The sequence below is a fragment of the Ptychodera flava genome, chromosome 16, assembly GCF_041260155.1.
Source record: "Ptychodera flava strain L36383 chromosome 16, AS_Pfla_20210202, whole genome shotgun sequence".
Taxonomy (NCBI): Eukaryota; Metazoa; Hemichordata; class Enteropneusta; family Ptychoderidae; genus Ptychodera; species Ptychodera flava.
In genome coordinates, this window is record NC_091943.1 from 4,972,399 (window position 1) to 4,985,325 (window position 12,927).

Here is a 12,927-nt window from a genome sequence, read left to right on the forward strand (position 1 = left end):
ATACTACTTTGAGAACTATTACAATAGAAAATTCATATTAAAACACCACTGATTCAAAAGATATAACCTGTCAAGTTTATTGGGCGTAACTTGCCTTTCAAAGTACCATATGACAAATAAGTATGAGCATACTCATACAAAGTACTTAAAGGGACATAAGCAGTAACTTGTGGCAAGTTTTTCAGTATTCTGCGTCTGTATATCAACTAGCGTGTCTGACCCTAATCCGTTTGTCATGCTGAAATTTCGAGTATTCTTATTGTCAACACAGCCTGTATGTGTGTAGTGATCATTGTTTATTGTTTACAAATGAATTCTAGTCTGGACTTGAATACAATTTTCAACTATAACAATGTATATTATACTCATATAGTTTGTGTTGATATGCTAAATATTTGGCATTAAATTACAGTTTAGGGATTCAATACAGAAAGCGTAGGGAAACCACAAAACAAAAGTTCTGAAAAAATAGCCAAAAGATACAGCTTATGCAGCTTTAAGTGCTCATACATTTATTAACTCAAGAATGCTAACTATTAAGCCATAAGCAATTTCTTTTTCTGAGAAGCATGGCTAGCCTCTGAGACATTATCTTAGATCTAAAGAGATGTTAACATTACGATGGCACAAATCTAACCTGGCAAATCACTGATGAAGACAAGATGGTCTGATGGCTTCCCAGTAATCCTTTCATATCTTGGAATATCCAAGGGAGCATCAGCTTTAGAGTCAGCACCTCCACCTGATGCATACGCCCAGTGATCTGTTCCTGAAAGAGTATTTACAGGCCGGAAAAGTAAGTATCAACAATGGCAAGAGGTTTCATGATATGTAAAACATTCCATGGAGGTAAAAAGTGTGTGGTCAGCTTGACAACTCTGGGTTAGAGCTTTTAAATAGGTGAAAAGAGAATAATGCAAATATTCCACTCAGTAGTACTTCAGGTATTTTAGTACATGACAGTATGGTATCTCTAAAAGAGGTTTTGCTTTACGAGGGCTGAACTGAAACTTATTACATGCTTTCACAAGGATATGATTAAGATTAGAATTGATACATCTGTACATCGGTGGAGCTCATGGTTGTATCATATCAAACTTGATTTTTTTACAGTATTATTGCTAGGTATCAATAATTTCATTATAATTCACTTTCTAATTTAAAATGTATTAAATTTATTTATTTATTCATCTTATATTTATTTATTCATTAATTTATCTATTCATCTGTTCACTCTCATTTGGACATTTGTAACTAAATAAACATAACAACATTATGACACATTCCCTACAAAGCAAAACAGCACAAGTGGTAGCAATATTGGTGAAAACAACGAAATCTACACAGCTTGTACTTAACAATGCAAACTTTCTGTGCACAAATTCTTACCATCAAGCTTGGAATTACTGGCAGTAGCTTCAAGATCACCAGCTAATCTCCTTGCTTCAGCTTCTATCCTGCCTTGTAATGCTGACGCCATATCTTTGATGGCTGCCAAGCGTTCTGCTTTACTTCTTCCGCTAACGTTCCAGGAACCACTTAGACCTGTAAAAATTTCACCATTTACACTTGTCACTTGGACAAATACAATTGATATATCTACAAGAATAGTATGAATCTGTTAGATGTACGTTTTGACACCTTGAAGACAGCTAGATGTCAACATTATGATCAAAGTATCACATTTAGTGTACATTTCAGTGTGATATAAGGCTTATGGATACCATGATAGATTATTAAAACATCACTGCTTGGATTTTCAAAATGGCACCTTTGATAAACTTAGCGAGGATAAATGTTTGTATTAATATCAACAATAATAACACTTAGGTGAGTAAAGACAGTACAGAACAATAACATTTTTGATACCATTACTTTTTCAAAATGCATTTCTTTAAAGAACATCGCCGTTACTGTACCAGTGCACTGAAAATTTGAAGTCAGTATGGTAAAGCAATGAACTAACTTTTGTATCTCGCGTCGGTCAAACTACCAACCTTTATATCTCAAGTCGGTCAAGCTACTAGAGTATGGTTTTCTGAGTAGCTCTCTCTGATCCAGTTCACCTCTGTCCAATCCAATGGTCAAATTATCTGTGCTGGAAGTCTTAGGAGCAAGTTTTGATCTGCCTTGCAAGTCGCCAGGGTGAAGTAGTGGACTTCCAGTCCTGTCAATTTCCATGGTAACGCCTTGATCATCATGTTTATCAGTGGCTTTGGGGGTGCTTTGATCTGTGTGTGTCGGTTTGTGGTGTCCCGTCTCCCCTGTGATCACCCTTGGACTGGATGAAGAACCGTGACAGAGGAAAGGAACCATACCAAGAAAGAGACAGTGAAATACAGAGAATAATGAAATGATGTGGGAAAGTACATACCGGAACAGGGAAGCAGAAGTAATGTTGTCATGACAACTGAAGTTTTTGAACGAATGAAAAGCAATATTTCTTTCTTTGAAAACTTGTTCATGCAAGCAAATTTCAAAAACTCGAGAATGAGATCACAGATAAATCACACTTTATGAATGTTACTCAACATATGCACCAACAGATGATTGTCAATACAGATGTAAACATTACACGATTGCACACGCATGCACCTTGAACACCTGCATGTCAAACACTAAAGATATATTTGAATAGTCAGTGCAGGTAGAGAACACCAATGCTGAATGGGGGATTACAAATAGTGGATTTAGAAGGACAGACCATGTTTACATTTTGGTACAACTCTAAATTTATAAACATGCTAGTAAGTGTAGACAAATGTACTTCTGTAGAGCAATACACTGCAAATTTATACAGTACTACACTGCAGACTTACATAACAATATGCTACAAATTGTCATCACTCTTACTACAAAATTCTAAATCTCTGGAGTATACTAACAAAGTCTCAACTTTCATCAGACTCTGACACAGTGTCAGATGCTGCCGATGGATTCACTGTGGATTGTATACACAGTCAATGCAGTGGAGGTTATTTACCTTTGTGATCTTGGTGTTGATGGCAGGATGCTGTCATCACTGTAGGTTGAACTGCTGGATGCACTCCATACTCCTTTGTTTTCCTTGTCAGAACCACTCAGCTCAACCTAAAAATTTTAACACATAGTTGTGAAGGACATGAAAATCAAATATGGAGACACTATACATATTATGGATGTCACATGCACAGACAATTTAGAATTATGCACTGTGTGATAACCCCATTGTAGAGGTACACTACAGTGTAACGCTTTTACTCTTACAAAGCACTTAAATTCTACTCTGAACAGCCTGGCTCTTTACAGTGCAATACAGCATAACTTTCAAACTCTGGGAGTCTTTGTTAATGAATTGATCACTGCAACACATTGTTCACTCTCTAGTCAAGTAAGAAATGTACTTGTATGGTAGATAGACAAATTAATTCATAAAACATTGACACTAGCAAGTTATTTTAAATGTTTAAAATTTGAAGCATTGAAGGATCTTGCTGGATGGACAATTCTTGTAAAAATTAACGTTATATTGACTGTATTATACCAAAGGTTGACAAACCTAGAGGTCACCTTTTAAAGAACTATAAAACATTTGGTCAAGACCAGTGGGTTCACCATTTCAGTCTAGTTCATATTACTGAAAGTGTACAGAAATGCACAATACATGAATGAATGCCAAAGTACATTGAAAATCTAACAGTCAAATTTTCATTACATGTATCAGTCACACAATAACATGACGGTGAGACATTATAAAGTAATAATTGGAAGGAATACTCACTCGTCTTCTGTCGGAAGGAAATGGATGTCGCTTTGGCAAGTCTTGAGGATGCTGTGGTCCTTTGCTAAAAGTTTCATCCATTCTCTTTCTTTGAACAGCTTTCTTTTTCTCACTCTGTTTCACGCTCTGTTTTTGCTTCCTGTAAAGTTCATCCAGCTGGGTTTTTTTCTTGTCCTCTGCCAGTTGTTGCTGCCTCTTTGAGTCTTGTAGTTTCTTTTTACGATCTGCTTGCTGTTTGGCCATGTATTTCCTGACTTCATCGCTGTCGTAGGTCCTGACTTTCTGCGTTGGATATTGCGGTTCTACAAGCCAAAGTGATGAGTTATTAATAAAACGTCATGACTTGTGAAATAATTTGATAATGATATGTGGTAAGTAATATTTAACAATAAAATAATGACATTGTGGATAACATGATATAAATGTAAATGATGAAATACATCAGTACTAAACGTACACTGGTATGTTGGAGAGGATACAATAATATGTTTCTTATATTTTGTTGGTAGCAGAAATGCAAAACCTCAAGATATATTGTGAATTAAGAGTTTCTCAAAGACATACATGAAACCAGACAGATATCTTAGAAACTACATGTAGATACAAATATAATCAAGTTCAATACACAAAGTATTAATACTCCTGAGTAAAAGTTAGATCACAGAATAGGATTGTATGAGACAAACCATTTAATATGATCCACACATACCTGTTATCAGTTTGCTTTTTTTCTTTGTAGTAACACTTGTTTTTTTCTTACTTGATTTGGATTTGGAAGGCTTGGCTGATGTTTTGTCTGCTTTCTCATCCTCTTCAGCCGAGTTTTCACTTTCTATGAGATCAAAATTCAAGAAAAAGCATATAAACCATTTCGTGCAATGTAAAGCCAGAACAACATAGCTGTAACACACCATGACATCTTATGATATCTTTGGCTTTCAATGATAATTAGGCAGGACAAGGGAATTTTAGGCGTAGACCGGTAAATGAAAGATGTCAGCACAGCAGTGTGGTAGACTGCTGACATTCCTGGAACCGAACTAAGCATGAAAGAAATTTAGCACGCCTACTTGGTTTTAGTTTGCTCTAGTCAGCTACAGAATATACTCTTGCCTTCATAAATACTTCTAATTCATATTTCTGATACGTTTTGTAAAACAAAAGTTATGGAAACTCTCTCTATTTGGTGAAATATCTCTATTACTAAGTAATACAATTCACCTGAAGTCATAATTTGCATAATCCTGGTGAATTTACTAATCATCAGGGTTTCATAAAAAGTACTCAACTTGTATAGAATTGATTAATTTGCACAAGCTACTGGTACAGAAATACTATCTTTTTATTTCATTATTAGATCATGATCACACTGCTTTGAGAGAGATGAATACAGTGCATCCTTTGATGTCATGTGACAGTCACATGATTCCTTAATGAAATAAATTAGGCAGATATTTACCTGACTGCAGATTATCCAGAACGTACTTCGCATCTTCTGACAGCCCTGCGGTTTTAGTCACTTTGTCAGATTCAATGGTATGTTGCGATATTTCATCATCTGATGCCTCCTGTTTGTCTTCTGCTCTCTGTGGTATTTCATTCAACTTTCTGATGATTTCATTGTCTTCATCATCGATATCTGAATACATCAATATCACATCAATGAAGAACATGCATTGTGCAGTTTTCAAAATGTTTCTCATGCAGCTGTTCGCTTGTCAATGTTAAAACCTAAACAATTTCAGACATTTGTCTTGTCAGTCAATCCAGATTTGACAAGATAGCTTTATTGTTCTTGCATCATTTCAAACTCATCATTATTTCCTGGCTTTTCAATCTTTCTTGTGGATGTCCTATTTTTAATTTAAATGAATGCCTTGATGTTTGCTCAGTGAGATTTATCTATGTGTTCATTTTCTTTGCAGATTAAAAAGTCACAATGATTATTCAAGCCACTTACGGTAGAATGCCTCAGGGCCAGATATTCAGACTCGATAACTTTTACAGCACTTCTTTGGTCTACCACTTGAGGGGGCTCATAATAGAGCTCTTGCAGAAAGAAATACTTTCATCTTGTAATATTGAAAATCTAATTTTTTCCCATGGAGCTAACACAGGGATGGCACTATTTTGAATTTCAAATATCATTAAATGTCGGGTAATTTGTTCCTCTACTACCAAACTTTGCATGGTAATCCCTGCTCATTATTCTTAATTTGGTAAGGTTGAAAGTTTAATTGAGGAAAATGAGCAAAAGTTTAAGTCTTTCACCTCCAAGGCACAAACTACCTCAGTAATAGAACAATTCCTACAGCTGGATGTGGGTCTGGGCAATTCCTGTCAGAGATAAGGTTTATCTAAGTTCGATCTTATCAATCTAATACAACTGCCCTTATCAAACAACCTTGCCTTCAAGATATCATAGACATTATCATTTCTGAACAAACATCCCAATACCCACCCCATTGTAGTAATGTTATGTAAGATCTTTGGTATCACTACTTCACATACCCATCATAGCTTCCTGTTTTGCTGTAGCAGGTGATGGCTTGGTCTGTCTTTTAGGACCTGGTCCCAGAATTTGCATTGCCACTTTCTGTCCCTCTCTCCAAGACCTTGCTGTGATGATACCTAGTCACATACACAAGTCACAAAATCAGAGATAATGAAACATTATCAATTCTGTACACAACATCAAATAATGTAGAGATCGGTGACTTTCATCAACTTCTTCTATTGTTACATTCAGTTATGATTCATATCACCCTGTCAAAGCAAATGGCAAATTTCATTGACTTTTTCCGATTCGACTTTCTAGTAATATTACCAGTATACACATCTTCATTACATTTACAAATTTTCATCGCAACATGAACCAGAATTGATAACCTACCATATACTATATAAAATGTGAGACAAGCAAGCTATGAGGGTTATGTCATGCATAGTAACGATGGAAAGTGTCTCCTCTTTACGTTATTGGGAACAACATTTCAAGTCTGCAAAGTCTTCATGAAAAGATTTCGCATTCATATTGACATTAAGTCTTACTATACTGACATCTTTTCCTTAGGGCTGCCCTGGCAAGATAAGTTTGGCAACACTTTACACATGCTCATGCTCAAGTTTACTCCAATGTCAATATATATGTACATCTCAGCACAACTCACCTTGTCTGTCAGTCCTGTGTGGTTTCTTATCTTTGGCTGAACTCATCCGTTGGACTTTCCTTGTCAGTTTCTTCTTCTCTTCAGTCGACGGACCGGCCACCAATCTGCCGCCTTGCTGAGCAGTCTTGTGTGGCTTCAGTGCACGCTCTGCAATACACAGCAATAATTTGATTACATTGTAAACTATAAGCCATAGAAAGTTTTGCTCAATTTAAAGACAGACACAATGCAGTGCTGTTACGAAACTATCTCATCAACTAGGCTACTGTAATAACATATCAAAATTAGTGAATGAAATGTATTTTTTTTCACAGAAAAAAGAAAGTTTGGTGAATTTATGATGCTTCACAAAAACATGTGTTTGTACATTGAGTTCCAATGCGTTTGCTAGAGACTAACAAAATCAGATTTTGACATTTTACTTATTTGCTAGGCTACTCCAGTAGACATCTTAACTTGGTACTGCACTGCCACAAGAAATGAGACTGTACCACAAGCACATTGAGCAAAAACCTCAGTGAAATCACAACACAACAAGAAAGAATCACAACACATCAAAAAAATCCAACTCACCTTCTGTTTTCCTAGCATCCTGTGAAGTACTCCTTGTTCTTATTTTTCTTTTCATTTCTCCCTCTTTCCCTCCTCTGCCGCCAGGAGTTACGATCTTTGTCTTCACCGGATTGAATCCTTTGTATGACGGAGCTGGCGGTGCTGACGCGACTTTGCGAACTTTGGGTTGTTTACTTGTCAATACTGATGTAGCCGGTGACTGGTGCAAATCAGCTGATGGTATGTACGTGACTGGATCATCATCCAAGTGTCGAGTTCTGCTCGGTGTTTCATCTAGGATAATAGTACAAAAAGTGATTTCTGTTGATGTTTTGAAAGAAACTTCATTTGTTATATAAAGACTAGTTAAGTATTCTACATTTACGATATGGTGCCCCTGTATCCATTTGGGAGAACTGTCACATGCCACTAGACATGTAAATTATATTCTCAATACAGACATCAGGAGAGGCGATGATTTTCTCTATTAATACTCTATGGAAAACAAAGTGATAGCATCTTTTATGTACAAACCTGTTGGTACCAGAATTAAGCTTTAACAAAAATTTTTCTACAGAAAATGAAGTTACTGTACAAACTAGTAACAATTTCAAATGAACTTCAAAAGAATGAACGGACATGGGAGTGGGAAGAGATGAATTTTGCTAGACAAAATACAAATGAAGTATCAGTTTTGAAGTGATAGATCAGTAAACAATCAGAAAGCACAGCCTACCTTTATGGCCATTGGTAACCAGCTTACGCTGTCTGTCTATTTGTTGCCTTACCCTGTCCAATCCATCTGAAGGAAACAAGATAATACACAGGATGAGTCAAATGTTATGATACAACAAATATTAAATGAAGTCATCCAAGATGTCTGTGTTATGGTTCGATACATAAATATAAATCTGAAATTCTGAAAAAAAGACAATATGTATGCTACAGGCATTTTTTTTTACTTTCTATAAGAATGTATAACAATGACCTTGATTGAAAGCTGACTTTCACTCTTCAGTGAGAAGCAAATTTTCAAAACAATCTGTTTGCCCAGGTAGCATTTACCCCTTCAATAAGAGCATTTAAACTGACAAAAATTTCTGTTTGATCAAGTCTACATGCTGGCGTTGGAAGTCTTCTGACAAATTTTCACAATGAGTGACAAAACTTTGACGTTGACTGAGCTCTCTTTCATGTTAAGGTACAGTAATGGGGCAAAAGTAACAGATAATTCAAAAGAACAACTGCATAGCAAAAAAATTTGTATGAACGTAGAGAGAGATTTAAAATAAAAATAAAAGTGATAGTGATTAGTTCTATAAGGATTGAATGAAGATTTTACCTGCATCAAATCTTGTAGCTTTAACATCACTGAAAGATGGATGAATCGTAGTAGTCAAATTCTTATCAACGCCTGCATCATGTCCATACAATCTAGAGTATGCTGATGTATAGTCACTTTGAGATGTTTTCTTGGGGTAATTCTCACTTGCATACTGTGTTGGAAAGTCATTGAGTACACGTATTTCAGTGCCATCATCAATGGCTGATGTACTGCGGATATCATACTGTGGCGATGAGAAATAATCTGCATTCTGTTCATTCCTGTCTCTATCGTCTTTCACGTCTGGTGATTGGTATCTTGCTTTGTCAGCATCAATGGCGTCGTATCCGAGGTATCTCCCAGTTCCATACCAATCCAGACCATCTCTGTTCACGTACGTCTTGCTGCCAATGTCTCTCCCGGATCTGTACTCACTAATGCCATGGGTATCCTGGGTTGATATGGGACTCCGTGATCTGTAGCCACTTGTCAATCTGCTGTCCTTTGATGCAAAGTCATGGCCTGGGTCAACAGCTGAATCTAGTCAAGTATAAATCATAATTTAAATCAGAGTGCGCCTCAGGGACAAATATTCGGACTCTCAGTTTTTTTAAAATACTTTTCTAGTCTACCGCTTTTGGGGGGGGTTCATTTTAAAGCTCTTGGTGTAAGAAAAATTTTTACTATCTTAGTTTTTCGAAAATTGAAAATTTTAATTTTTTCCATAGAGTTAACACAGGGATGGCAGCAATTTTGAATTTCAAATATTGGTAAATGTTGGGTAATTTGTTTCTCTAGTTCCAAACGTTGAAAGGTGAGCCCTGATTTTTATTCTTGGTTTTAGTAAGAGAATGGTTGAAAGTTTCATTTAGGAAAGTTTGAGCAAAAGTGTACGTCTTTCACTTTCAAGGCGCATACTACCTTAATGCATGACGGTAGATATATCTGATGACAGATTAACATAATATCCCTCAGTTCTTTCCTATCATGACAAATACAAGATTTTGCCAAAGCATTTCATTGGTTCTGATCATGGAAGTTCATTTCATTTTCCACTTTTTCTGCAAGTTTTCATTCTTAAAATCTGTGCTGAACACACGAGTAAAATATTTTGTGGAACAAAATATTTGTACTGATACTGCAATGTTCTGGAAAAAAATGAAATTGTCCCGCACTTTCAATTCAGAAGAAAATGTCAAAATGGGGAGAAAAAACATACATGACACTTTTATTACAAAAATACCGTCAATGACGCTGTACCTTCTCTAATGTGTGGCCAGGTCAGGTAAATGGTTGTTGGCATGGAGTTGTTGGTAAATAGTTGATGATGTAGGGGCATGAGGTGGGATATGGACCCAAAGAACCCAAAAGATGATTAAATACATCAATCAAAAAAATTCTAAGCTACAGTATAAACTGCCTAAAGATAGTGCAATGTGGGAAAAAGTTAAATAATTCAGAAATAAGAATTCACAGTCCAAAATAGTAATGACGCACTTCCTTGCTGGCCTGAGTGCATGTGAAATACACAACCTGGCATCTGTAAATTAAATGTATACCAAGTGATCATTTTAAGTCACTTTTAACTGTTTTTAATGGATTTTCCAAAGAGTCCTGTGAAAATGATGAAAAATGCTTATCTGGTCTTGTGTTTGTATGACCTCATGGCTGATAATTGTCATAGTATTGAAAAAAAATTGAAAGTGAAGAAATTACTGTTTTTAATAGGCATATTTTCCTTGAAATACATGACCGTGTAAAGAATATATGCTAAAAGTGTTTAAGAGTAAATTTCTTTTTAAAAAATAATTTAATCTGTGACCAAAGGATTTTTATTCTTTGAGTTTACAAATTCAAACATTGCAATTTGTTCAATCATCTTGTGCAGTGCAAAATTTATAAAATGACTGAAAAACAAAAAAAAATTGGCAGAATTACAGTCTTTGTGATGTAAAATCATGGGTTGACATCACGATAACTGTTAATCTGTTTGAAGTACTAATATACTATAATTAAAAAAGAAAAGTTCATGCAGAAACGGTAAAATATATTGTCAGCAATGTAGTGTTAATTTTGACTTTACATCAAAATATGCCTTTGCTGGATACCAAATATATAGGGCGAAATATTAAAATCAGCCATGTTCAGCAAAATCCACACAACAGCGTTGATCCTTTTCTAATTTGATTTGATTTGCTCATGTTATCCTTGTATGACAGTCAGTACAATATGGAACTTGAACACAACACAGTGAATAAGTATGCTGTAAATGAAATGGTGTGGCTGCATCCACATGCAGCAATAGGAGTGCCTTTGTCTCTCACCCCTCATTTCCAACCTGTCCCATCCCTGAAAAAATAGTTTGGTCTTATATTTATAATGTTAATAATTTCTGTATTTGTTAAAATGTGCATGCGCATCTCAAAAACTTTTGATCATAAACATTTTCATTGTTTTTTATAGCTGACCAGTCAGTTAACCTGTTTATATTGAATATTTGCGCATTTCCCCGCAGTATTTGACATTTTCTGAATACCTTCTTATTCAGTTTGTCATTTTCTAAAAGTTTAAATGCTCCATTGTGTGGTCAAGCTTTCCACAAGCATCAAATGTGGTACTTCATATAGGAGGGTCTGCCCCTAGAGGGCGGGCATCATGAATAGTGTTTGTTGGTTAATTCCTCCACGTAAACTTCTGATTGTACTGTAAACATTGAACATGGCCGACGTCCGATTTTCCTGTCTAAAACTTTCACTCATTTTCGTTCATATGACTCTGAAACTCCAGGAAACGATTGGGAAGAAAGGGTTATCTTGAAATATTGAGGTACTCGCCGATATTTTGCAAAATTAAATGAGAAAAAATGCAAGGAAAATGCCGACAGGCTTACACAATGACAGTTTTCAGACTCGGAGGCATATGATCATCTCTGCAAATTATGCAACAGGCCAAGATCACGTGAGGCCATGAGGGGATATCCACGCAACTCAGTACCAAACACTAGCGCTCACAGAGTGAGCAAACACAAAGTGAGTACCCGTAACGTCAGCTCAGTAGTCTGTAATAGATTGTAGTCAACTAAGAAACCTTGGAGAAAGGCTTAACACTGTGGCTATGCCGCTAAGTCCCTTTTGATTTTTGTCATAGCTCAAAATCGTTCTCCCACACCTCAACCTGAGCCATGAACACCCCCACCAGTTTATGATATGACCCATCACAATGGCATGACGTCAACGGATCTTGACAGACGGAAGTCTTGACAGACGGAAGTTCTTGACAGCAGCATATTGGTTTTCAACTCTAATACCTTCTCTGTCTATAAATAGACACGAGAAGGTAATAAAAATTTCTAATATCTGATATCTCTTTCCTCCAATATCAGGAGATATCTGCACACTAACTTTATGTTGCCAAATCAGTGTTTTCCATCATAATGATACACTGCAGTGTCATGGCATTAGAGGGCAATGAGGCCATCTTTGTGATTTACTTTACAATCTCTTCAATAACCTTCCAACATATACCACTCACCTTTGATGGTAACTTTCTTTTTCCCTGCTGAGAGATCTCGGTCTCGTGGAACCTTGGATCTGCTATCTGATCCACTCTGTGAAGATCAAAGCAGTTGTCAAGTTATCATCACTGAGAATTAACAACCTTCAAAGCCAATATTACATTACATTAAATCTCTGAAAGGTGACTGCCAAAATGCTCATTTCACAGCTGTACATTTGTGAATGTATTACAAAATTATCATCCATTTAAATAGTGAATAGGTACTAAACCACACACGGATCTGAGATGAATTACAGTCCTCCAACAACATCTATGCGTCTAATATTAAATAAAGAGGAGCACTACATTGACAATGTTTTATTAATGGACAAGAATATGTTTAACCGATGCATACCTTGAAGGTTCCAATGCCGATATCAAAGCCTGGCACACGGTCCACATGGACAGTTTTATCATCACTGGGATACTTTTTAGATTGTGTGAAGTCTTGATTTACAGGTGAGTATGAATCCAATCTCTGTTTATCTACATCCTCCAGCCTTCTCTCTGCTCTTCTTAGCTGTTGTGAATATAATATGGTTATCATACCACCCTAATCTGTGAGT

General features: G+C 36.1%; 1 protein-coding gene across 5 annotated transcripts in view; it reads right to left on the reverse strand.

Moving 5' to 3' along the window:
* The window catches only part of LOC139152590 (centrosome-associated protein 350-like), a 50,062-nt gene that overhangs the window by 25,736 nt on the left and 11,399 nt on the right, over positions 1–12,927 (reverse strand). For 4 of the 5 annotated variants that reach the window (XM_070725829.1, XM_070725827.1, XM_070725826.1 and 1 more), the window contains exons 4-17: positions 12,717–12,881; positions 12,338–12,413; positions 8,825–9,346; positions 8,219–8,284; positions 7,504–7,776; positions 6,931–7,077; positions 6,272–6,391; positions 5,220–5,399; positions 4,470–4,592; positions 3,761–4,062; positions 2,984–3,090; positions 1,998–2,281; positions 1,390–1,545; positions 638–769 (exon numbers count right to left, since the gene is read on the reverse strand). In XM_070725829.1, the coding sequence (XP_070581930.1) occupies positions 638–769; positions 1,390–1,545; positions 1,998–2,281; positions 2,984–3,090; positions 3,761–4,062; positions 4,470–4,592; positions 5,220–5,399; positions 6,272–6,391; positions 6,931–7,077; positions 7,504–7,776; positions 8,219–8,284; positions 8,825–9,346; positions 12,338–12,413; positions 12,717–12,881 (2,653 nt within the window). The remainder of the gene's footprint in view (positions 1–637; positions 770–1,389; positions 1,546–1,997; positions 2,282–2,983; positions 3,091–3,760; positions 4,063–4,469; positions 4,593–5,219; positions 5,400–6,271; positions 6,392–6,930; positions 7,078–7,503; positions 7,777–8,218; positions 8,285–8,824; positions 9,347–12,337; positions 12,414–12,716; positions 12,882–12,927) is intronic. The other variant, XM_070725830.1, reaches the window with a different exon arrangement.